Source organism: Dromiciops gliroides, chromosome 2 (assembly GCF_019393635.1).
Source record: "Dromiciops gliroides isolate mDroGli1 chromosome 2, mDroGli1.pri, whole genome shotgun sequence".
NCBI lineage: Eukaryota > Metazoa > Chordata > Mammalia > Microbiotheria > Microbiotheriidae > Dromiciops > Dromiciops gliroides.
In genome coordinates, this window is record NC_057862.1 from 307,532,088 (window position 1) to 307,556,293 (window position 24,206).

General features: G+C 39.4%; 1 protein-coding gene across 1 annotated transcript in view; it reads right to left on the bottom strand.

Moving 5' to 3' along the window:
- SIL1 (SIL1 nucleotide exchange factor) overlaps positions 1-24,206 on the bottom strand; it is a 259,687-nt gene that overhangs the window by 61,582 nt on the left and 173,899 nt on the right. The window contains exons 6-7 of the mRNA XM_043985393.1: positions 16,892-16,985; positions 13,639-13,830 (exon numbers count right to left, since the gene is read on the bottom strand). Of these exons, the coding sequence (XP_043841328.1) occupies positions 13,639-13,830; positions 16,892-16,985 (286 nt within the window). The remainder of the gene's footprint in view (positions 1-13,638; positions 13,831-16,891; positions 16,986-24,206) is intronic.

The window sequence follows — 24,206 nt, forward strand, 5'->3', positions numbered from 1 at the left end:
AGCAGAGACACACTTTGACAGAACCTAGAGCCCCATGACTTTTCACTTCTCTACTCCAAATAGATGAGGATTCAATTTAACCTGAATTATTAAAGGATCGTTACATTTGTACTAAATCTATACATTTAGGGGTACTTGGGATTTCTTAAGTCTCTCATCTTTTTTCCCCCTGGAAATTCCATTAAATCTAAACAGCATGACCATTTCAGAAAGCAATTTGGAATTATTTAAATAACATGACTGAAATATCCATACCCTTCTGAACCAAAGATTCCATCACTGGACTTATACCCCCAAGAAGCCATCAATAAGAAGAAAGTGCCCAAACACTCCAAAATATTTATGGCAGCACTTTTTGTGATAGCTAAGAATCAGAAACAAAGTAGACGCCCATCAACATGAATGTAATGGAATATTACTGCACTGTGAGAAATGATGCATGTGATAAATACAGAGAAACATGGAAAGATCTATCTGAATGGATACAGAATAATGTAAAAGAACCAAGAAAACTGTGACTACTACTGCAATATACAACAATGTAAAATGGAAAGAATGACACCCCCCCCAAAAAAAATCAAAAGTGAATTTAACAAAACTATAACGACAAGCAGGAATTGAATGAAGGCAGCTCTAACCTACTCCTTTGTGGGAGGTTCGCAGGTGTTTCACACTGCACATGCTTTTGAACTTTTTCAATATCAGATATGCTGATTTTTTTCCTCTCTAAAAAGTACTTTTATATGGGATGGCTCTCTAGGCAGGAGAGAGGGATTATAACTAGGGTGATGTAATAAACAGAAAATATCAATAAAAACTTATTTTAAGAAAACACCTGGGCCATCCATGGCCCACTTCTCTCCTTACTCTGTTCCTTACTCTCCGTCCTTTTCTACCTTGTATCCTTCCTCTTCCTCCCACCAGGGTTTCCAGCTTCCTTTTATATATCATAAATTAGTAAGTAAGCTCCCTGAGGGTACAGGCTGTGTTTCTTTTTGTCTCCATTTGTCTTCATCATGTTTAGCATGGTGTCTGGCACAGAACAGGTGCTTAATAAATGCTTGTAGGAAAATCTAAAGGGAAGCAAGACTCCTAATAGGTAGGATGTATATAATGCTTTAAGATTTGCAAAGTGCTTCACACGCTATTTCATTTGATCCTCACACCAACCCCATGAAGTAGATACTCTTATAAATCCCATTTTCACGTGAGGAAACAAGCTGAAAGAGGTTAGGTGGTTTGCCCAAATTTGATAGCAGAATGAACTAACTAGGAACCAAACTCCAGGTTCTTGATCATAGTTTTTTAAAATGTCTCTAGTCAAACAACAAGCCATGAACCATGGAGGGAATCTATCCATCTCTGAGGAATCTACTAACAAAATTCTCAATCCACAATCATCATTTTCTTCAGCCCAAGCTGCTCTTTTCAACTGGGTTTCATTGCAGATGTTTGACTTTCTAGGTCACCATATCTACTTTTGGTTAAGAAAACTCCACAATGTCCTAGAATAGAAGCCCAGGGCCCCAATACCCCCCCAATACAATCAGAACAGATGAGAAAACAGGCTTGTCCAAGGTCAGAAAGATCACAAGTGGCAGATAACACTGATCTCCTCATTCCAAATACAGAAATCCTTCCGTTATACCCCTGCTTCCTTCCTTCAGGGTCATACAGCATTACTTTCAGTGCTTTCAATCATCCTGGTCACTCCTCCCTAGATATGATTTGATTCATCAGGGCCTTTCAGGAATGAACACAGTATTCTGGATATGATCTAACCATGGGCAGAGTATAATGCAATCTACTTCAGTATAGTTTAAAACCTCCACTGGTAGGCTTACTGACAAGATTTAGTTTTGAATTTGCAGGACGTCTAAATTTTTCTAAAAAAATTTTTAATCAAATTAACTAATCTCTTCAAGATGAATGATGACATCAGAATCCAAAAGCTACTTCTCAGTCTTCATCCTGACTTAACCATCTGTAACAGTGTGGTTAACTCCCCACACTGCTCGAAAATCTCTTCTATTTTGGTGACTCTGACAATGAATCACCTATTATCCTGTTTCTCTTCTTTTTGGTCAGTCTCTCTGGCTGACTCTTCTTTTCCTAGAACTTAAATGCAGATACTGCCTAAATTTTTTCCCTTAGCTCTTTTCTCTCCCCACACTTTCTCTTTTAGCAATCTAATACTGCCTAACACTTCCAATTCATCCATGAGACTTGCAAACTGTCTTCCTATCTCTAGTCACAGACTGTCAACTGTCTAGTGGACATCTCCACTTTGATCAAAGATTAAAGGTCCCCTGGTTCCCTGTGGAATTGTTAACGATTTGGAAACAATCTGTATTTGTCTGATTGTAAGGCATTCCTCTGAAACAAATTCTGCTGGGACTCAGAGTGTATGTTACTGACCTTTAAACTTTTTCTAGCCCATGCCACACAAAGCAGAGGGCTGAAAAAGGTAATTAAATGGGGGACTACATGAAACCCTTGATAATATATTCTCTTTCTAGATCTCTTATACTTAGATTAAACTCCATGAGCTCATTAGCCCCACTCTTCCTCTAACTGGTTTTTGTTTTGTTTTGGTTTTTTTGTGGGGGTCTGGCATAAAAGAAAGCTTAAATCCACAGAGTTGCATCCTGGGGAAAATAGGTATTGTTGGGGGTAGTACATATTTGTAGAATGCTCTAAGGACTACAGAAGTGTTTTACTTGTATAATCTCATCTAATCCTCATTACTTGCCCTGAATAGGTTTAAAGTTTTGGTAGTCTGTTTGTAGAATAGCTGCTACTTTTGTTTTCAACTAATGATGATGACGACCACCACCACCTCCATGAGAGGGTTTATCTCAGAAAGGGTCACCACATTTACTGCTGACTAAAAGAAACTCAAGATTGTCAAATATTTGTATACAGCTCTTTTTTACCCTCAAACCAACTCTGTGAGAGGGTAGAGCAGGGATTATCCTGCCTCTTATATATGTAAAAACAATCCTGAATGTTTTTTCCCACAGTTACATATAGAAGAAGTAAAACTAAACTCCATGTAGCATGCCTCTACTCTCCTTTTGTAAAAAATCAGAAAAAAAGAATAAAAGGCAGAGAGATATGAGACAAGCAAAGAGAGAAATTTCAGCCAGAGGAAAGGATAATTTTTTCATCATTCAAGAGATGAAGGAAACAACCAGGTTCTGCTCTCCTGGACCTGAGCCTGGGCAAGGAAAAACTGAATGCCAAAGCAGAAACTATAGTAACCCTGGAGATTAAAAAATGGCCACTCGCTCCATCTTACAGTTAATGATTAGGAAGAAAAGGAAATTCAGTCAGTTTGACATGTATCCTCATTTTAAAGGGAGAGATTTCAAAGGGATCAAGCCATGATCTTTCTAGAAGAGAAGTCAGTAGAAGTATAGATAGCTACCAAGAATGAAATTCTAAAGAAACAGAAACGATTTTAGAGAAGGATGTAAAGGCCTCAAGGAAGACAGGTGGACATAAAGGGAATTTCATAACCAGTTTAAAATTACAATGACTTGGGCAAATACCATTACTAAGTCTATATTCCAAGAAGGTAAAATGACAGACAGAAAGGTCCCATATACACCAAAAATATCCATAGCAGTCATCTTTGTAAAAGCCCCAAACTGAAAACAAAATGGTTTCCAAATAACTAATAAATGGCAGATCAAATCATAGCATATAAACATAACAGATTATTATTACACACAGAAAAAATGTGAATCTGAGGAATTCAGAGAAAAACTAAAAGACTTGTATGAAATGGTTGGAAAACATGGAAAGATGAAACAAGAACAGAACATAAAAGGACTAAAATAATATCAAAAGAAACAATAACAAAAGATATAAAATTCAGATTATACAGTGTTTAATTTTAGTTCCAGGGAAATGATGATTAAACACCCTTCCCTCCTTTCCACTGCTATGTTTATTTAAAAAAAAAAAAAAGGAAAGAAAAGAAAAGAAAAAAAAAGAAAATGTTGCTTTCTTTGTTATAAGAAAATGCATCATCTCTGAGGAAGGGTGGTTATTAGAAAATGATCCAGATGTTGAAAGAAAAAATCTGTAAAACGTTTTTCTTAAAAAGTAAAAAAGGGAAAAAAATAAGTTTTATAGCTTAATAAGCAGCATGTACTGAGATGGCAAATGTGTGCTACAATCTAGCAAAAGGGCACTCTAATTAGCCTCCTACCTCTTGCCCCTCAAAAAGGTAGGTATAAAAGACAAAAGGGCAGCTAACTGAAAATTAACACAAAGGAATAGAAAATGCTGCAAGAATAACATGAGGAAGAGCTACCCCACAATAATTAGATGGTCATAGAAAGAGTTTTCAAAAGAAGTGCAAAAACTATATGAAAAAACTACTCCAAATCACAATGTTGCTGTTCAGTCATTTTTCAATTGTGTATGACACTTCATGACCCCATTTGGGCTTTTCTTGGCAAGGATACTGGGGTGGTTTCTCATTTCCTTCTCCAGTTCATTTGACACATGAGGAAACTGAGGAAAACAGGTTAAGTGACTTGACCAGGGTCACAGAACCAGTACATGTCTGAGGCCGGATTTAAATTCAGGAAGATAAGATTTCTTGACTCCAGATGTGGTAGGTACTCTATCCACTGCAATACCTAACTACCCCAAAAGGGACAATAACAAATAAAGGCAAATTTGAGGTTTTTGCTTCACATTCATCAACTAGACAAACATGAGAAAGTATTGAAATACTCAATGTGGTAAGAAATCAAGCACATTAAAATACTGTTGAAAGAAGTCATGGATTGGGATTGGTCTACCCTTTCTGGAAAACTATGAAATGATGTCAGACAACACTGTAAACTCTTTATACTGTTAAGGGCTAAAATTCTAGGAAAACTGTCTAAAATATCTAATGAGTGGTCGCCAATAAATTATAAGCTTTAGCAAGAGTTAGGCTTTTAAGCATTTATTAAGGAAAACAAGAATTTGGTAAAGAGAGAGAGAAAGGCCTAGATTTCTATCTATTAAAGGGAGAGCACATTTTTAGCTCCCTTCTCCGCCAGCGTCCTCAGGAAAGAGAGCGAGACTGAGCGCCAGTCTCTTCCTTCCTCCTCCCACTAGCCCGCGTCACTTCCTGACTCCTGGTCTTGCCCTCAAAGACCTTCCCTTCATGGGCAGAACTCCTCTACAGTAAGTATCCAGCAGGTGGCGTTATTCCAATCGTTACAGTCCCCCCTGTTGTTCCTCAAGAAACAAAATGTTTCCTTGACGGAACAGTAAAAACAATATGATAACTATTGCTAACTAATAATATGTGAACAACAATATAGAAAAGGAAGAGAGGAAAGTTTTGTCCAGAGGGGCGATTTTTTTTGTCCTCATGAACCGACGCTTTGACATTAGTCTTGCAAAGGGAGGGCCTCTGCAGAGAATACATGTTACAGATGGTGTATATTATAACAGAAAGAGAAAAAAAACCAACAAAAAGAACAAATCAAAACTGTTCATTTAAAGTCTCTGAAAGTCTTTTCTCAGATGTCCTCTAGGTGTAGTCGTAGAATGGAAGTCTTTTCAGGGGTTGATGTGTGGATGCTGGTAATCAGCCAGGAAAACTTCCTACAAAATTGAGCTTAACACAACTTTAAAATAGCTTTGTCAATAATCAAATCAAACAATGAAAGTTCTCAAAAACATGTCTAAGGGAATACAGAATCTTAGTTGTTACACATGAAACATATAATAAAACAAAAATTGAAACATTCTTTAAAATTATAATCTTACTATAGTCCCCCCTTATGGAGGGTAATTGAGAAGACAATTGCTGCGATATTAATTTTTAAAAATAATTTTTATCTTTGTTTCATCACTTTTTGCATCATCTGCCTAATTATCCTCATGCCATTATGAGAAATTAGAAAATCTAATATAATTGGTAACAGGTGTCAAGGCCAAATTCAACACTGTTATTTATCATGACACCTGAGATAATTATGGGGGTTACCATAAAAGAACAGAGAAATGATGGGATATGAGCATTCCCACACTTGAGCAATATGTACTGTCCATGCAGTATGCCAGGCTTAAAATAGGTGGATGGAATATATGTCCATGCCACCAAACATATTGGAAGAAACTGAGTCAGACTTAATCAGATGCATGGGATTGAGATGTCCATGGCATCAGGCATATAGGAGGGAGCATAGAAGCCAGGTGTAGAAGTGAGATGGGTGGGATGAATACTTCCAGCCATCTGTACAATATTGTGGGGAAAAAGAGAATAAAATATTAAACCAAGAGAATCCAACCTCAACATTTGTCAAAAGCCGTTCCCTCAGCCATACCTTGACTTCATGCATGTCTCCCCTCATGTGACAGTTCAGTGTCTGCTCTTGCATGTATTCCTCTTGTGATTGGATGGCATCTTGGCCAACTGGCATCTGATAACTCAGAATAAAGGCAATTAATGTCTTAAATGATAAGTTCCCATAATCCAAGTCTCATATGGATTTAAAAATTGAGGATAATAAATGATTGCAAAAAATGTGAATACATCTTGACTCAGAACACAATATATAATTATGCAACAATTTCAAATAATACCCCTTTTTTTTTTTACTTAGTATACAATTACTTTTGTGAAAAATCAGAACATACTTAAATACAAGTTAAAGCACAACAGAATCTCAAAGAACTTTTTTTTTTGAAAAAAGAAAACTTTTACAAATGTTCCCCTCTTTTTTTTTTTTTTTTGGGAATATGCTTATCAAAAATAATACTTCTAGAATCAATTTACACTTGCCATGGCAACCAATTTGCCAGGGAAATGCTTTAAAGAGTTTGATCAAATAATCAGTTGAGAAAAAATAACAAAAACAAACAACTCAGAATATGGGAGCACAATACTCCTAGAATTAACATTGTATAATAAAATCAAAACCATCTTGCAATGTTTCAAAATTAGATAGACAAATGAATAGAAGAAAATACACATTGAACAATAAAATACAGTGAAATTCAAACTAAGGAAATCTAAATGAATATGAACTTAATATCAATAAGAGTATTATAAAATATAAACTTGATCACATGTCTATAAAAAGCTTTTACAAATATTCTCCTTGTTTTAGAAACTAAGTATAAGACACAATCTCAAAAGCATTAAAATCTCTATGAAAATAAACCCATACCATTAATTTCAAAATGTATATATAATAGCATAGAAATCCTATGTAACCTCTGAACTGACATTAATACTCTGAGTGAATTCAGAACACTTTTGATTCCGATATCTAAAATCCCCAACACTCGCATCAATACCTTGCTGCTTACTTCTACATTTCTCTAAAATATATACCCTTCCATGGCAAAAGAAGCAGAGTCTTGAACTATGTTGATGGTTGTCATTCTTATTCAGTTTAAGTTTTTCTTCTTTAACCCCTTTATATTGTCTGTCAGTCTTTTCACCATACAAATGCTTTATAAGATTACTAATTAAAGACAAAAGCAGGTTAGCAAAATTATGAACAAAACAAGCATATCTGGAATTTAAAGAGTTTTCTAAGATTGTCTCAAAAGCACAGCCAGGCCGGGGAAGGGCTGAGCCTGAAGCTGCAAATGCAGGTAGAAAAAGTTGAGCATGCGCATCAGATCTCTGGACTTCCCAGGCAGGGGAAGCAATGGGCTTGGCCATAGGAGGAGTAGAGGGTGGGGTCTGGAGAGGAGGGGAGGGACCAGAGCAATTTGAATCAGACTTGATTTTGAACTCAGGCCTGGATTCCTCTTCCCCCACTTTGCCTCCAGGTGCTAGGGGATTAAAAGCTTCTAGAGGGTGGGTCATTGCCTCCAGGCATGCAAAATTAGAGCAACAATTAGTGTTAGAACTGGGAAAAGCTGCGGGAATCTCTTCAGGTTTCTCTGAAAAAGCATGGTTGGGAGAGGGAGAGATATTTCCTTGTGTGAGTAAGTTGCTGGCTCTTTTAACAAAAATAAAAAGAAAAATAGAAAATCCACAAAAACAAAGCATTAACATGATCTTATCTCCCATTTGTCTGGTTAAACAGACCAAAATCAAAAATAGGATAATTAGGGAGTTTAAAAGGTCCATTCGAAAAAATTCAAAGGAAAAACACAGCCAGTACACCAGTACTTAGCAGTTAAAGGGAGAGGGAGGGGAAATTTCTTACCCAACCAGCAGATCAGAAGAAGACTGAGGGTTAGCTTTCCTCTTCGTGGTCAGCCATCTGTTAAGGGCTAAAATTCTAGGAAAACTGTCTAAAATATCTAATGAGTGGTCGCCAATAAATTATAAGCTTTAGCAAGAGTTAGGCTTTTAAGCATTTATTAAGGAAAACAAGAATTTGGTAAAGAGAGAGAGAAAGGCCTAGATTTCTATCTATTAAAGGGAGAGCACATTTTTAGCTCCCTTCTCCGCCAGCGTCCTCAGGAAAGAGAGCGAGACTGAGCGCCAGTCTCTTCCTTCCTCCTCCCACTAGCCCGCGTCACTTCCTGACTCCTGGTCTTGCCCTCAAAGACCTTCCCTTCATGGGCAGAACTCCTCTACAGTAAGTATCCAGCAGGTGGCGTTATTCCAATCGTTACAATACATTTTGCACCGGTAATCCCATTAACTGGAAAATGTCCAAATAAGGTCAATGACAGAAACAAAAGTTCCATATATACTAAAATCGATGTAGCAGCATTTTTTTTTTTGTGGTAGCCAAAAATTGGAAATAAGGTACCCATAAACTGGGAAATAGCTGAAAAAATAGTGGTATAACACTGAGACAAGGTAATTGTCACACCAGTCTGATCTATTAAAACTCTATTCTGGAGGGAAAGGCAGTGAGCTCTGGAACTCATGACACAATCACTCCAAAAAACATCCAAATAATGACATAGGAAAATGCCAGGAGCAGCAAACTCACAGAAGAATGTACTGAAATCATCTTCTAACCAAGAACGGCTTGGAAGGTCAGAAGGAGGGAGCTGCTGTGCTGATACAGGAGTCGAGTACAACCCCACAGTCACCCTGACACAGATCCAGTCCCAGGAAGGCCTCACCAGAGAAGGAGACCCCCAGAGCCTCGGAATCAGCTGAAGTGCAGGGGTCTATGCTGGTGCTGAGGCAGAACTTGGATTTTTCACCCCTGCTGAGAACCAGGAGGCAGGCTTGAGCAGCAGTGGCCCAGGTCGGGGAGGGGCACAGGCTCGTTGGAGCTGACAACCACAACACACAAAGCAGGTTGATTAGCAGGTTGGTCTGGGGTCATCTACAGACCAGGGAACAGGCCAGGTGAGTGAAGAACCTAATTCTCCTTCAATCATACCACCTGGGACTTCTGAAGTTTGGGATACTGCAGCCTGGAAACAGTGCCCCACTTTAAAGAGCTAAAAGTCAAGTAAAAGAAAGGCAAGACAAGCAGAGAATGGTGAGGACCATAGAAAATTTCTTCAGTAACAAGGAAGGCCAAGGTGTACCCTCAGAGGAAGATGTCAACATCAGGGCCCCTATATGAATTGGTCTCAGGCCACAGAGGCGTTCAAAAACGACTTTGAAGATAAAGTTAGAGAGGTAGAGGAAAAAATGGAAAGAGAAATGAGGGTGATGCAGGAAAGACATGAGAAAAAAGTCAACAGCTTGAGAAGCCAAATGGAAAAGCTCTCTGATGAAAATTGCCTAAGAATTAGGATTGAACAAATGGAAGCCAGTGACTTTATGAGAAACCAAGACACAATAAAGCAAATCCAAATGAATAAAAAAAATAGAGGGCAATGTGAAATATCTTCTGGGAAAAACTGCTGACCTGGAAAATAGGTCCAGGAGAAATAATTTGAAAATTATTGGTCTACCTGAAAACCATGATCAAGGAAAGAGCTTAGATATCATCTTCCAAGATATTCTCAGGGAAAATTGCCCTGAAATTCTAGAAGCAGAAGCTAAAATAGAAATTGAAAGAATCCACCGATCACCTCCAGAAAGAGATCCCAAAAGGAAAACTCCTAGGAATATTATAGCCAAATTCCAGAGCTCTCAGGTCAAGGAGAAAATATTGCAAGCTGCCAAAAAGAAAGAATTCAAGTACTGTGGAGTCCCAGTCAGGATAGCACAAGATCTAGCAGCTTCTACATTAAAGGATCAGAGGGCATGGAATATTATATTCCAGAGGGCAAAGGAATTGGGATTACAACCAAGAATCAACTCCCCAGAAAAACTCAGCATAATCTTTCAGAGGAAAAAATGGGACTTTAATGAAAAAAGAGGACTTTCAGATATTTGTGATGAAAAGACCTGAAATGAATGGCAAATTTGACTTTCAAATACAAGACCCTAGAGAAACTATAAAAAATTGGAGTTGGGGGACATGCCTGGGGTTATAAAGTGGGTGACTGTCTTGTGTCTGAGGCCATGTTTTGGCTGGGATCCCCCTGGGTCCCGAGTGGATGCTTGGTCCACTGTGTTACCTAGCTGCCCCATGATGACATCTTTAGGGTTAAATTGAGGGGTGAGGGGAATGCACTGGGGGAGGGGGAAGGGCAGAAGTGAAATCCTACATGAAAGAAACAGGAAAAGGCTTATGGAGTGGAGGAAGAGATGGGAGAGGAGCAGGGCAGTAAATGAATTTTATACTCATCAGAAAAGGCTTGAGACCTTAAACTCATCAGAGTTGCCTCAAGGAGGGACTAACACACACACACCCAACTGGGTGAAGTAATCTATTTAATATGGGCAGTAAATGAGCCTAACACTCATCAGAATTGGCTCAAAGACCTCAATCTCATTAGAATTGGCTCAAGGAAGGAATAACGTACACACTCAATTGGGTGGAGAAATCTCTCTAACCCTGCAGGAAAATAAGAGGGGAAGGGGATAAAGAGAGAGGGGCAAAAGAAGGAAGGGAAGAGTGGGGGAGGGGACAGACAGAAGCAAATCCCTTTTGAAGAGTGATAGGATGAAAGAAGAGAGATAAAAGAATAAATATTATGGGGAAGGGAATAGGATGGAAGGGAAACAGTTAATAGTAATCATGAAAAAGAGAAAAGGGGGGAAAATTTTACAAAAAATATTTATAGGGGGCAGCCAGGTGGCACAGTGGATAAAGCACTGGCCCTGGATTCAGGAATACCTGAGTTCAAATCCGGCCTCAGACACCTAACACTTACTAGCTGTGTGATTCTGGGCAAGTCACTTAATCCCCATTGTCCAGCCAAAAAAATAAAAAATAAATAAATTATATAACAACTCTTTGTGGAGGCTAAGAATTGAGAATCAAGGGAATGTCCATCAATTGAGGAATGATGGAAGAAGCTGTGCTATATGATTGTGGTGGAATGGTCTTGTGCTATAGGCAATGACAAACAGGATGATCCCAGAAAAACCTGGAAAGACTAATGAACATCTAATAAACTAATGCACAGAGCTGGGAGGACATTGTGCTTAGTGACAGCAGTATTGTTCTATGAACAATTGTGAATGACTTAACTACTCTCAGCAATACAATGATCCAAGACAATCCCAAGGGACTAATGAAGAAGCTTACTATCCACTGCCATAGAAAGAACTGATAAAAAGAACACTTGTGGATTATACATATACAACCTGGTTGCAATCTTGTGGAGGGGGGAGGAAAGGGAGGGAGGGAGAAAAACTTGGAACTCTAAATTTTATGAAAATGAATGTTGAAAAAGAAAAAGAAAAAAAAACCTCTATGCTGGAAGTCAAGAATCCTCTGAAATCCTTCTTAACCAAGGGCTTGAGGTTTTCCCAACACGAGGACCAATGTCCCTTCAGCCACAGATTTTTAGCCCTGATAGTAAGTTGAGTTATAGTGTTGCTTTCAACTTTTGTTTAGCTTTTTCTGGGAAAATGGTTATTATTACACTATATGGAATGAATATAAGGAATTCAAATAAACTGGCAAAACTTTTATGAATGAAAGTAGAGCAAAGAAAGTAAAAATAGCTGAACTGTATACAATTAATAAGTATGTATTAAACATCTACTGTATGCCAGGAACCATAATAGGTACTGGGAATATAAATACAATCCCAAATAGTGGAGCACTTACATTCTAAAAGGGAAGACAAGTAGATATGTATTTGTACAGAATGAATATACAACAAATACATACAAATGAATACAGGTCGTAAAATACAAGAAAATTGTGGGGGTAGAAATTGGTGCAGAAAGTGGTGCTTGGGCTATGTTTTGAAGAAAAAAAAAAGAATTCTATAAGAAGGAGAAGGAGAAGGAGGTGAGAATGAAGTGTATCATAGGTTTGGAGGAAAGCCTGTGAACAGGCAAAAAGCTGGGGGCTGGAGAGAGATGAGTTTGGCTGGATTCCCCGAGTATAGAAGTAATGTACAATGAAACCATAAAGTCAGGTGGGAAAAGGTTATAAAGTACTTTAAAAGGGAAACAAATTTTATACAATATACAATCATTCTGGTAGCTAGAGGACAGGATGACTCAGGAAGAGCCTTGAAGCAGAAGACCAATGAGAAAGCTACTGCAATAATAAAGGCAGAAGTGGAGCCTGAATCAAAGTGACAGCAGTGTGAGCAGAAAGGAGGCAAATGCAAATGTGAATGTAGAAATGCCAAGAAAAGGATATGTGAGGTGAGGAAGAAGGAGGGGGGGATCAAGGAAAACAAGATGATAAATCCAGGAGACTGCAACAATCATGGTGTTTTCAACAGAAATAGTAAAATTGGGAAGAAAGGTGGGTTCTGTTTTGAACATTTCAGCTTTGGGATATCTCTAGGATATATATATCCAAAAACTACAAACACTAAAAGCCCACCAAACTCGGATTAAGTGCAATGACCGATCTGGTTTCCAAATGATGAAACACTCCATTCTCTTGATAGAGATGTGGGAGACTGTGTGCACACAGCACTGCAGGAATTGTCAGACAGAGTTGCGTTGTCGGTCAGCATGACAACCTTTTGTTGTTGTTGTCAATACAGGGGAGTATTCAATGGTAGAGATGGAAGATGGATGTTGCAAAGGACAGACTGGAAAAAGGAGAGATTTGAAGATCAACTAAACAGGTGATAAGGACATAAAGCGGGGTAGTAGCATTAAGTGGGGAGAAGGGCACTGATATGCCAGATATTTCAAAGAGAGATAACATTAAGACTTGCCGATGGACTGGTTACAGGGAAGGAGGTTAAAAGAAGAGTAGAAAATGTCTTCAAATTCTACTAAATTATCTCAAGCAAATCTTTTCTTTCTTTTTAAAAATTAATATTTTAATTTTTCCAGTTACACTTAAAAATAAACTTAACATTTTAAAAAAACTTTGAGTTCCAAATTCTCTCCCTCTCTCCCTCCTTTCTCCCCTCTCTGAGACAGCAAGCATTTTGATATAGGTTATACAGGTTCAAGCAAATCTTTAATTGGGAATCACATATCCTAAGTATGACCTCCCCTTGTCCAACTCTCCATATAGTCCATACAGGCCCAATAGCAAGAAAGCCATACCAGAAAACACAACTGCTCTAGCTCTAACCTTTCTGAGTAAAAACATGCTACACACTGGAAGGCAGTAATGACATGCCTATTCAGGATGGACTAGGGACAAGGCTAATTGACCTCAGAGGTTACTTACTATTCAGTACATTTTGCTTTCTCACCTGATGGACGTAATATTCCAGGTCATAGAGAGCCATGATCTTCTCTTCCAGGGTAGTGCTGGAGCTGTTGAACTGGTTGATCAGCCGAACCATAATCTGGAGGTCACTCTCGATGACAACATTCAATGCTTCAAAGTCCTTCTTCAGATCCTCAATAGGGCGGAAACGTCGCCTGACCTCTTCCTGCCGGGCCTAAGGAAAAAACAAGGACACGGAGAAGCTGAAGGGGAATTGGTTCAAGCTCATCCCTCATCATGAGGGAAGATGGCAGAGGATGGATGGCAAAGGTGCGAGACTGTAAGAGAGAACAGGAATCATGGGGTTTGCATTTATTTAAAAGTTTCTGAAGTTTTATAGTAGCGGGTCACTTAACAGTTAAGAAAATACTTGCTTAGATAAAAGAAAAAAGTAAATGCTGTGTAAGCAAAATGACCAAGCTTGACCCTGGAGAAGAGCTGAGAAAATGCACCTCCTTCCATTCACTACAGGGGGAGTGGGGGTGGGGGACAATGGGCATGGAATACTGTATATACTGTCTGCCACAATCATTGTGTTGGTTAAATTTACCAAACTGTTTCTTTTCTGCTTTCTTTTTTAATCTGTTCCAAGGGATGGATCTCTTGGTAGGGGGAAGGAAGGATATATTTGGAAACAGATGTGACATTTTTTAAAAGGCATAAATTATCTTGTCAAGTATTTCCTTCACAACAACCCTTGATGCCCAAAAGGTTTGGGACCTGCCTGATTCTGCACTTTCTAAAACTCTAAATCTTTCCACTATGTCCAGACAAGAGGACCCCAGGAACCAACCTCCATATGCTTTGATATTTAGAATACATTTGGAAGAACTTCAAAAAAGGGCCTCTGATTTAGACACAGCTTGTGTAGGCTCAAAAAGTAGCAACAATGTCCTTATACAAGTCTCCCAGGGCAGGGGATAGAACATTCCCATTCCTGCAGTTGCCAGCATATGATTTCTAAGTGTAACTGGTTAATTAGATCTAGAATGGGGAGTTAGCACATTGGTCTCTTCCAGAGATTTCTGGCATGCCAATGGTTAGAGAAAGCCTGAACTTCAATCTCTGCTCCATATCTGGGCTCCCACCTGACACAAGTTTTTAGGGAAGCCTGGGAAAGAAATAACTGTGGGCAGGGAGAACTGTCAAGAGTGGGAACAATTTACTGATGAAAATTAAATCACTGTCATTACTGTCAATCTAATCACAGGTGTACAATTTGTGTGACTGTTTGAAATGGCTAAATTACTGCATGTACTGTACCCAAATCCCTAACAATCTACACTCACTTCTTCCTATATATGTACACACAAAATGTTTCTGAAATCAAGTTATGCTGTTACGTAGAAAAAGTCCTTTAATTGAATATTTCAAACGTGATGGTCCCTATTTTTCATTCCAATTCCACTTCAATCGCAGAAGATAGCATTCACAAACTCTGAAAGGACCCAGCAGGTTTTGTCTCAAATAACAGGGTCTCTATCATACAAGAAAAATTAAAAGACATAGATATTTATAAAATCAGGATGACTAAAGCAATCAGCTACAAACTGCTCATCTCTTACCTATGGGCTTTTCTCCCACCCACTACAAGCACCCCCTGGCAACAGCATTCAAAGGGAAAGAAAGAGCCCAATTGAAAAAAAGGACAATATTCTTTGCAAAGAAATTGACTCTGCAGAGTTCCATATTTTTCTTCCCTGAACCTAAATAAGGAGATACTGTCGCAGCACCCAGAACCCAAGGATTGTCTGTAACAATGTTGAGTCACAGGTGGATAGGTTGGACAGAGAATTGGATCTCTCTCCTGGGTCAAATGCCAAGACATGAGCTGCAACTGTAAAAACTCAAGTCCTCATGACAGCAACCAACTCTCTTATGGGGGTAAAACAGCTAACAATGATAAAATACTCCCCAAACATAAAGCCATGCAAATAACAGAGACAAATGTATTAAGAGTATAAAAGATAACACTTAATATTAACAATCCAGAATCCTCCTGGGAAGTGAGAATCTTTGGAAGAGGAAGGATAACACTAAAACCTGCCAACCATGAGTGTTATATATGAAGTAGACAAGGGAGATGCTGTTCCAAAGAAAGAGACTATTTGGATACTGGAAAGGATACAATAGGTGGACAACTTCTTGATTTATAAGACAGGTCTAAAGCAGGTATAATTCATTCATCTTCTCAACTGCTAGGGAGTGAATGTATGGAGGGAGAACAAGTCTGAGGAGCAAGACCAAGTGCAGCCCTCTTGCTCAGGGACAAACAGAGGGTCCTCAGGACCTGCTGGGGCCTCTCTCAGCACTGACAGCCCACTTCCTTTGCCAGCTGCACAATGTGCCAGCTCAGGTCATCACCACAAAGTGGGATTCAAAGGACTCATTTTTTTTTGCCTCCCTGACAACACCCCCATTTATCTGTTCATCTAATGCTGCCTTTACTTCTGCCTCTCCAGAGGACTTCTAGGCTGAAGGTAACAGGAACCAGAAACAAGAAGAGACTCAAGCTCACACTAAGCAATTTATTCCCCTGACTGGGTATATGACTTAAAGTATGACTCTTATCGCCTCTTAGCCTGCTTCCACACCTACATAAAGGGAAGCTGGTCCATGCCCTAACTCATAATACAAGAGTTTTACGAGGATATCATTTTCAAACACTTGTTAAAGTCTATAGAACTTTTTTTCTTACTTGGCATTAAGTATTATATAAATTATATACTCTATAGTTGTTATCTGCTGATTTTTTTTCCTTGACTGGACCTGTGATTTCATTAGTGTAAAAGGCTCTCAATAAGAAGTCCACCTTAGAGAACTGAACAGGACATTGAGAGGTTAAATGACTTAGCTGGAGTCAAAAGACAGTGTGTGTCCTAACTCTGAGGACAGCTGCCTATTCACCAAAATACACTACCTCATTTCTTATGGTTGTTGGTCTTATTAATGGCGTTGGTGGCAGTATTGGTAGTAGCAACCTATAAGGCTTACAGTGACTTGGAGAAAATGGTGAGAGGCCTGTTTCCAAAACAAAACCAGGGGGCAGCTAGGTGGTGCAGTGGATAAAGCACCGGCCCTGGATTCAGGAGGACCTGAATTCAAATCTAGCCTCAGACACTTGACACTAGCTGTGTGACCCTGGGCAAGTCACTTAATCCTCACTGCCCCACCCAAAAAAACAAACAAAAAAACCAGAATGAGCTTCAATGGAATCCTGTGAAGAAAGTACGTACCTTATCTTCCTTTTCAGTCCCTGCTCCCTCCCTGAATTTTTCAAGAGCACTCTTGAGGTCCTGAGTTGTGAAATCATGTGTGTTGAGGTCCAACCTAACAAAATACAATCCCAAAATTAGTCAGAAGAGGCCATTTCCCCATGGAAAGGAGGCCCTCAGGGGAGCTGTGCCAAGCTTCATCTGTTACACATCACACCCAAGGGTTCAATCAAAGGCAAAGAACAGGGAAGAGCCAAGGGACCAGTTCTGTCTTGGAAACACCCAGAGTACACTTCACATGATGCTCTGTCGATTTCAAGATAATCAGCTACAGTCACTGAGTACAAAATGCCTAACTGCACAAAGAGAGTTACAGGCACACCCTTATTATGCTATATTAAATGCCTTATAAATTAGTCCATAGCTGTTATTTATGAAGAGCACAGACCAGTGACCCCTTAATGGTGCATATGTGGCAAATATTAAACTGCGTAACAACTGACATATCAAATTCTAACTGGTTTTGTGACCTATCATTTCCTTTTTTATTTGTCAAACACATGTTCTCAATTGCTAAAAGGCCTACTCCTAAAAAATAAAGCACTAACTGAAAATGTGATAAGCATTCATGTGCACAAGAATGAATCTTGATTACCAGAGATCTGGGAATAAAAGGAAAGCAAATCCAATCCCAGATATAAACCAGAAGAATTTTTTTAATATACTTTTTTTCTTGACACTCTTCATTATTTTGTAAGACGATGATATTCATTGATACATAGTGTCTTCCTTTTCCTCTCAAGAAGTTTATATTCTAATGGGTGAGACTACATATACCAATCAATTAAGTCAGATACCTCGAATACATTCTCCTGGTTGGAACTAAAAATTTGGTTTAAAAGCTTCCTTATTTTTTTTAATTTGTCTTTTAGAAGTTTATTTATTTATTTTGGGGGTTTTTTGTGTGGGGCAATGAGGGTTAAGTGACTTGCCCAGGGTCACACAGCTAGTATAACAATTGGAGTGACGCCACCTGCTGGAGAGTTACTGTAGGAAAGCTCTGCCATGAGGAGAAGGCATCTGAGGGCAAGCCATGTGGCTTGGGAGGTCAGTTCCTTGGTGTCAGGAAGTGACATTTGCTCGTGGGTACTGTCTATCAAAGTTACCAGCCAATTAGCTTGGAGTTGTGTGTGTGTGGGGACAGGACTTCCAGTTTTCACAGGAGGTTTGTGGGATGAAGAAGGGGTGATTCTCTCCTTTTCGTCAAGACTCTTGTGGAGAGTGGAGCTAGAAATGCTGGCTCCCTGAGATAGATAGATGTAGGCATCTAGGCCTCTCTCTCTCTTTTCACCAAATTCTTATGCTCCTTAATAAATGCTTAAAAGTCTAAACTCTTGCTAAAGCTTATAATTTATTGGCAACCACTCATTAGATATTTTAGACAGTATAGCTAGACAGCAACTTTACACCAGTAAGTGTCTGAGGCCACATTTGAACTCAGGTCCTCCTTAATCCAGGACTGGTGCTTTATCCAATGCACCACCTAGCTGCCCACAAAAGCTTCTTTAATTCTTTCACAAGCTACTAGAACCCCATCACTTTCATTCACGGAAGTCTGCCATGAAATAATTGGAATGGTGTCATCCGAAAGAAGACGTAAGGAAGGCATATTTAATAAGGAAAGAACAAAGGTGAAAAATTACATTAGACACAGATGAATACAGCCCCAAACTGCTTCCTATTACTTCCAGACATTCTTTAATTCTATTTCTCCAGGGAAATGCCTCCAAAAACCTACCATGGCAAGACTACCCAGACAGCAATGGGTCACAATTCTATGCATGAAAATAAGTAAAGATGGAGACCTGTATTAATTACAGGTCAGAACAAGAGCAGACCAAGTCCTGATTCTGGCTTTGCTCAATGAGATGATATCTTAAGAATACCTGTGGCCTTCATTTGTGAAGGGGGAGATCAGCTTGTGATCACAAAAGTGAGATGGAGTCATTCAAGACACAATACCTATTACTGGGCTTATACCCCAATCAATCCATTGTTAAGAAAGTCCTTATATGAAGCATTTTTTGTGAGAGTTAAGAATGGGACAGAAAGTAGATGCCCACCATTTGGGAAATGGTTAAACAAATTGTGGTACACAAATGTAATAGATAGAATATTACTGTGCTGTAAGAAATGATTAATCTAATGAATACAGAGAAGCATCAAAATGTCTATGTGAACTGATACATAGTAAAGTAAGCAGTGTCAAGAAAACAATACATAACTACAGCAAAAGAAAACAAAAGAACAAGACATACAAAATCAAAAGCCAGTGTAGCAAAATTGTAAAGATCAGGCATGACTTGGAAAAAAATCTTTAAAAAATAATATTTGTCATATGGGACAGCTCTGGAGAGGAGGGAGAGAAACTGGGGGAAACAATGATATAAAAAAAAAAGAAGACATCAATAAAAAACTTATTTAAAAGAAAGAAACGATGTTGAAAGAAACCCTATTAGACATCATGAAAAATAATCTCTACAGGAAAGTTCCCTGGAGCTGAGCCAAGCTATGGCCATTCAGCTCTGAAGAGGAGAGGCATTCATCAGAGAGGCGGACACGATGGATCTGCCGACAATTCTCATCTGTGTTAAATGGATAGATGGCAGACTTGTCTGATGGAAGAATGAAGGAGAATCTAGTACCATGGATAACATATTAGACATCACTCAGGAAAGACTGGAAACTGCATCACAAGGCTAATTCCCTATTTGGGGGGGGGGGCGGGCAATGAGGGTTAAGTGACTTGCCCAGGGTCACACAGCTAGTAAGTGTCAAGTGTCTGAGGCCAGGTCTGAACTCAGGTCCTCCTGAATCCAGGGCTGGTGCTTTATCCACTGAGCCATCTAGCTGCCCCTGCTAATTCCTTTTTTAAAATTCTCAGAGGATGGGGAAGTGGTCCATAGACTCACCATCCTCACAATCCAAGACCCATTCAATCCAAAACCTTTGGCCACAGCTGATGACAGAGAAAGCCTCTCTTGTTTGGCCAGAGCAGTAGGATTCTCATCTAGGCTCTTCCACTCAGTCACTGTGACACCCCTCAAATCCATTCTCTTCTTTGGGCCTCAGTCTCCTCACTAGCAAAATGAGGAACATGAATGTGGTGGTGGTCTGATGTTCCTTCCAACTCTAGGATACCATGACTCCTCTCATAGAACTAAACTTAGAACTAGGAAAGCGGAATCCTGAAATCACATCACTCTTGTCTTGCTTTGTATCTTTAGGTAGAATACTTAACCATTCTGGCTTTCATTTTCTTCTGCCTCCAATTTCCACGGGAATTTTCAGGGCCTAAGCAAGAAACAAACGTGTGGAGCAAAGCCACAGAGTCAGGAAAATACATTGCTTTTACACGTGCAGTTTGCTGATTCAGAAACACAAGCTTGGGCTAGGACTATGTCTGGCTTCATCTTCAATCTTTTCCTATCACGCTTCTTCCATCTTCTGGCTCCCTCCTGACGGCACCACTTCTTTGGCTTCCCTTTAAAACACCAGCTGTAATACTTCTTATCCCCCAGATATGCCCTGATCATGGTGGAGGAATCGGAATACTCCTCACTCCCCAAAACCCTTCCAGATTTGCCCTCAACCACTATCACTCGGGAACCTCCATCCTTGGAGGCTCACTCAATCCATGACTGGGTTTTACCTGATAGAAATTCTGGCAGCAGCTGCTCACTGACCTGCAGGGTACTCTCCATCTTCCTCAATAAGTTCAGTGCCTGGCTCACATTCTCTCTCCTCCCCAATTCCTGTTCCCATACTAGGGGACTTGAGTATACAACATACAAGCATGACACTCCCTCAAACTCCCTAATCTCCCAGTTCAATTTACTCATCTCCCATGATGTACTCTTCCATCCTACCTTAGCTAAACAAAGATGGTCATACTCTTCATGGGGCCATCTCTCAAAAACTACTTCCAAGTTTATAGAAATGAGTTCTGAAATTCCCTAATCTGCGGCAATCTGTTGTCATTTACCTCTATCTGCATTACAGATATGATTGATAATCCCTCCTTCTCAGGCTACCAAGTCCTACTCTTGCTGTAATCTCCTCCTTAACTATCTTGAACCCTTGGTAAAACAGCTCCATCCTCTTCTCTTAAGCCCGTTTGCCCCCTTAAACTACCACCCATATTGCCCTAATGAGCCTCAGTCTGGGATTATTGCCACCACTGCCTCCCCTCCTAGTTATGTGCTGCTGAATGAAGCTGGAGAAAATTTAAAAAAAAACAGTAATTGGCTCCACTACAAATGCATGTTACATAACCTCAACTAGATTCTGTGGCAAAACAATCACACGTCCCTTATGACCTCTCCTACTCAACACAATAGCTTTGCCAAACCTTTCAATCCCTCTCAACCCTCCCTTGGATCCTGTTCCCCTCTCCATATCAAGTGAAAATCTTGCCATGTATTTCACTTTTAAAATGAAGAACATTCACTGAGAGCTCTCTCTTCTCAACTCTTCTTCATTTCCCATCAATCTAATGCCTTCCATACTTTCTCCTCCTTCACTCTTTTTTTTTTTAATTAAAAAAAAATTTTTTTTAGTGAGGCAATGGGGGTTAAGTGACTTGCCCAGGGTCACGCAAATAGTAAGTGTTAAGTGTCCGAGGCCAGATTTGAACTCAGGTCCTCCTGACTCCAGGGCCGGTGCTCTATCCACTGTGCCACCTAGCTGCCCCCGTCCTTCACTCTTGCAACACATAAAGAGATGGTCCTTCTCTACAGGCACATGATCCCATTCCCTCCCATCTTCTCCAACAGTATTTGTCCCTCTATCATCCCCATCTTTTCACTTATCTTCAATCTCCCAATTTACTGGCTGCTTGTCAATTGCTTACAGACATGCCTGTTTCCCTAATCCTTAAAAAGCCCTGACCTGCTCTATCAATCCTGGCTAGTTATCATCCTATATCTCTTCACCCTTTTGTGGAAAAACTCCTAGAGGCAGCCATTCTACAGCAAGGGCTTTCTTCCCATTCTCTATATCTCCATAATAATAAGACTGGGTTTTAATCTTATTGTTAGACTTAAAACTACTCTCCAAAGTTACCAGCAGTGATCTTTTTTCAATCATCATCCTTTCCAACTCTTCTCTGGCCCTAGATGTTGCTGACCACACTCTACTCCTTGATATTCTCTTCTTTTTAGATTTTTGTAATACTCTTACCCTGGTTCTCCTCCCGTGTATCTGACCACTTATTATTAGTCTCTTTGGCCAGATCTTTAAGTAGGTTGGGGCTGCTAAAGGGGGATCTTGTCTAAGGCTCTACCCTTGGGCTTTCTTCTCTTCAACTGCTATATTATTTTACTTGGAGATCATATCAGTTCCCATGGATTCAATTCCTTGTAGACGATTCTCAAATCTACTTATCCAGACCTAAACTCTTCAGTCTCACATCTCCAACTGTCCCTTACACATCTTGAATTACATGTCCTCAAAGGCTTCTAACCTATTATCTTCCCCCCTAAAGCCTCCCCCATCTTCCAAACTTCCCTATTTACTGTCAAGGGCACCACCATCCTCTCAGTCACCCAAGCTCACAATTTTGATGTCAATGTCAACTCCTAACTCTCTCTTACCACCACCACACCTATAACAAATGCATCTCCTTCTCTCCTTTGACAATGCCATCACCTTGTTACAGGCCCTCATCACCTCATGCCTGGACTATTATGATAGCCTCCGAGTTGTTCTACCTGCCTTGAGTTTCTCCCATTTCGAATCCATCAGCTATCAAACTGATCATCCTAAAGAATAAGTCTGACCACATGTCATTCCCCTAGTCAATAAACCCTAGTGATTCCTTATCACCTCCAGGAAATCCTCTGTTTGGCATTCCAAGTCCTTTCTACCTTTCTGGTCCTATACTCACAAATACTACAATCCAGTAAGACTGTCCTCCTGATCATTTCTGCAGAAGATACTCTATCTCCCAACAATGGACATTTGTTTTCACTGGTTGTCTCTCACCCCTGCAATCCTCTCCCTTGTCACCTCCATCTCCAGGATTCTTTTTTTTTTTTTTTTTTGCAGGGCAGTGGGGGGGTTAAGTGACTTGCCCGGGGTCACTCAGCTAGTAAGTGTCAAGTGTCTGCAGATTTGAACTCAGGTCCTCCTGAATCCAGGGCCAGTGCTTTATCCACCGCGCCACCTAGCTGCCCCTCCAGGATTCTTAAGATCTCGTCAAGTACCAGTTAAATCCTTCTACAAGAAGCCTTTGTTGATCCCCTTTAATGCTAGTGTGTTCCTTCTGTTAATGATCTCCAGTTTTTCCTGCATATATATCATGCTTATACATAGTTTCCACATTGTCTCCTCCATAAAACTATGAACTTCTAGAAAGCAAGGACTATCTTTTGTCTTAAGGCCTTAATACAGTGCCTCTCACATAGTAGGCATTTACTATGCCTGTTGACTAACAGGATGATCTTGTGCTTTGAATGGTAATTTCGAATGCCAAATCTCTATGGCTGCTATAAAAAAACTAATAACTATTCTGCTTTCTGAATACCACTCTTATAAAATGTCAAAACTGGTAGATAAATGGAAAGTTTTTTCCACATAAGATACATTTAAACTGGATTCATGTTTTTTGACTGGCAGTAAGTTCTATTGGTATTTCCTGTGATATTTCCATGATACTATTTTTCTGCTAATGTTTATAGTGCCTTGCATTGTAAATTTAGAAAATATTGCATGATACAATGATCCAAGACAATTCTGAAGGACTTATGATGAAAAATGCTATCCACCTCCAGAAAACTGATGGAGTATGAATGCTGATTAAAGCATACTTTTTTACCTTCTTTATTATTCGTTTTTTTGGTCTGCGTTTTCTTTTGAACATAGCTAATATGGAAATGTTTTGCATGACTGCTCATGTATAACCTATATCAAAATGTTTGCCTTCTGAAGTACACTAGAGAGCTGAGGGGAGGGCAGAGGGAGGAGAAGAATTTGGAACTGAAAATGTTTTAAAAATGAATGTTTCAAAGGATATGAACAGGCAGTTTTTCAATGAAGAAATCAAAGCTATATAAAATTATATGAAAATACTCTAAGTCATTACTGATTAGAGAAATACAAATTAAAACAACTTTGAGATATCATCTCACACCAATCAGATTGGCTAAAATGATAGTAGGAGAAAATGACAAATGTTGGAGGAAATGTAGGAAAAATGGGACACTAATGCATTATTGGTGGAACTATGAATTGATCCAACCATTCTGAAGAACAATCTGGAATTATGCCCAAAGAG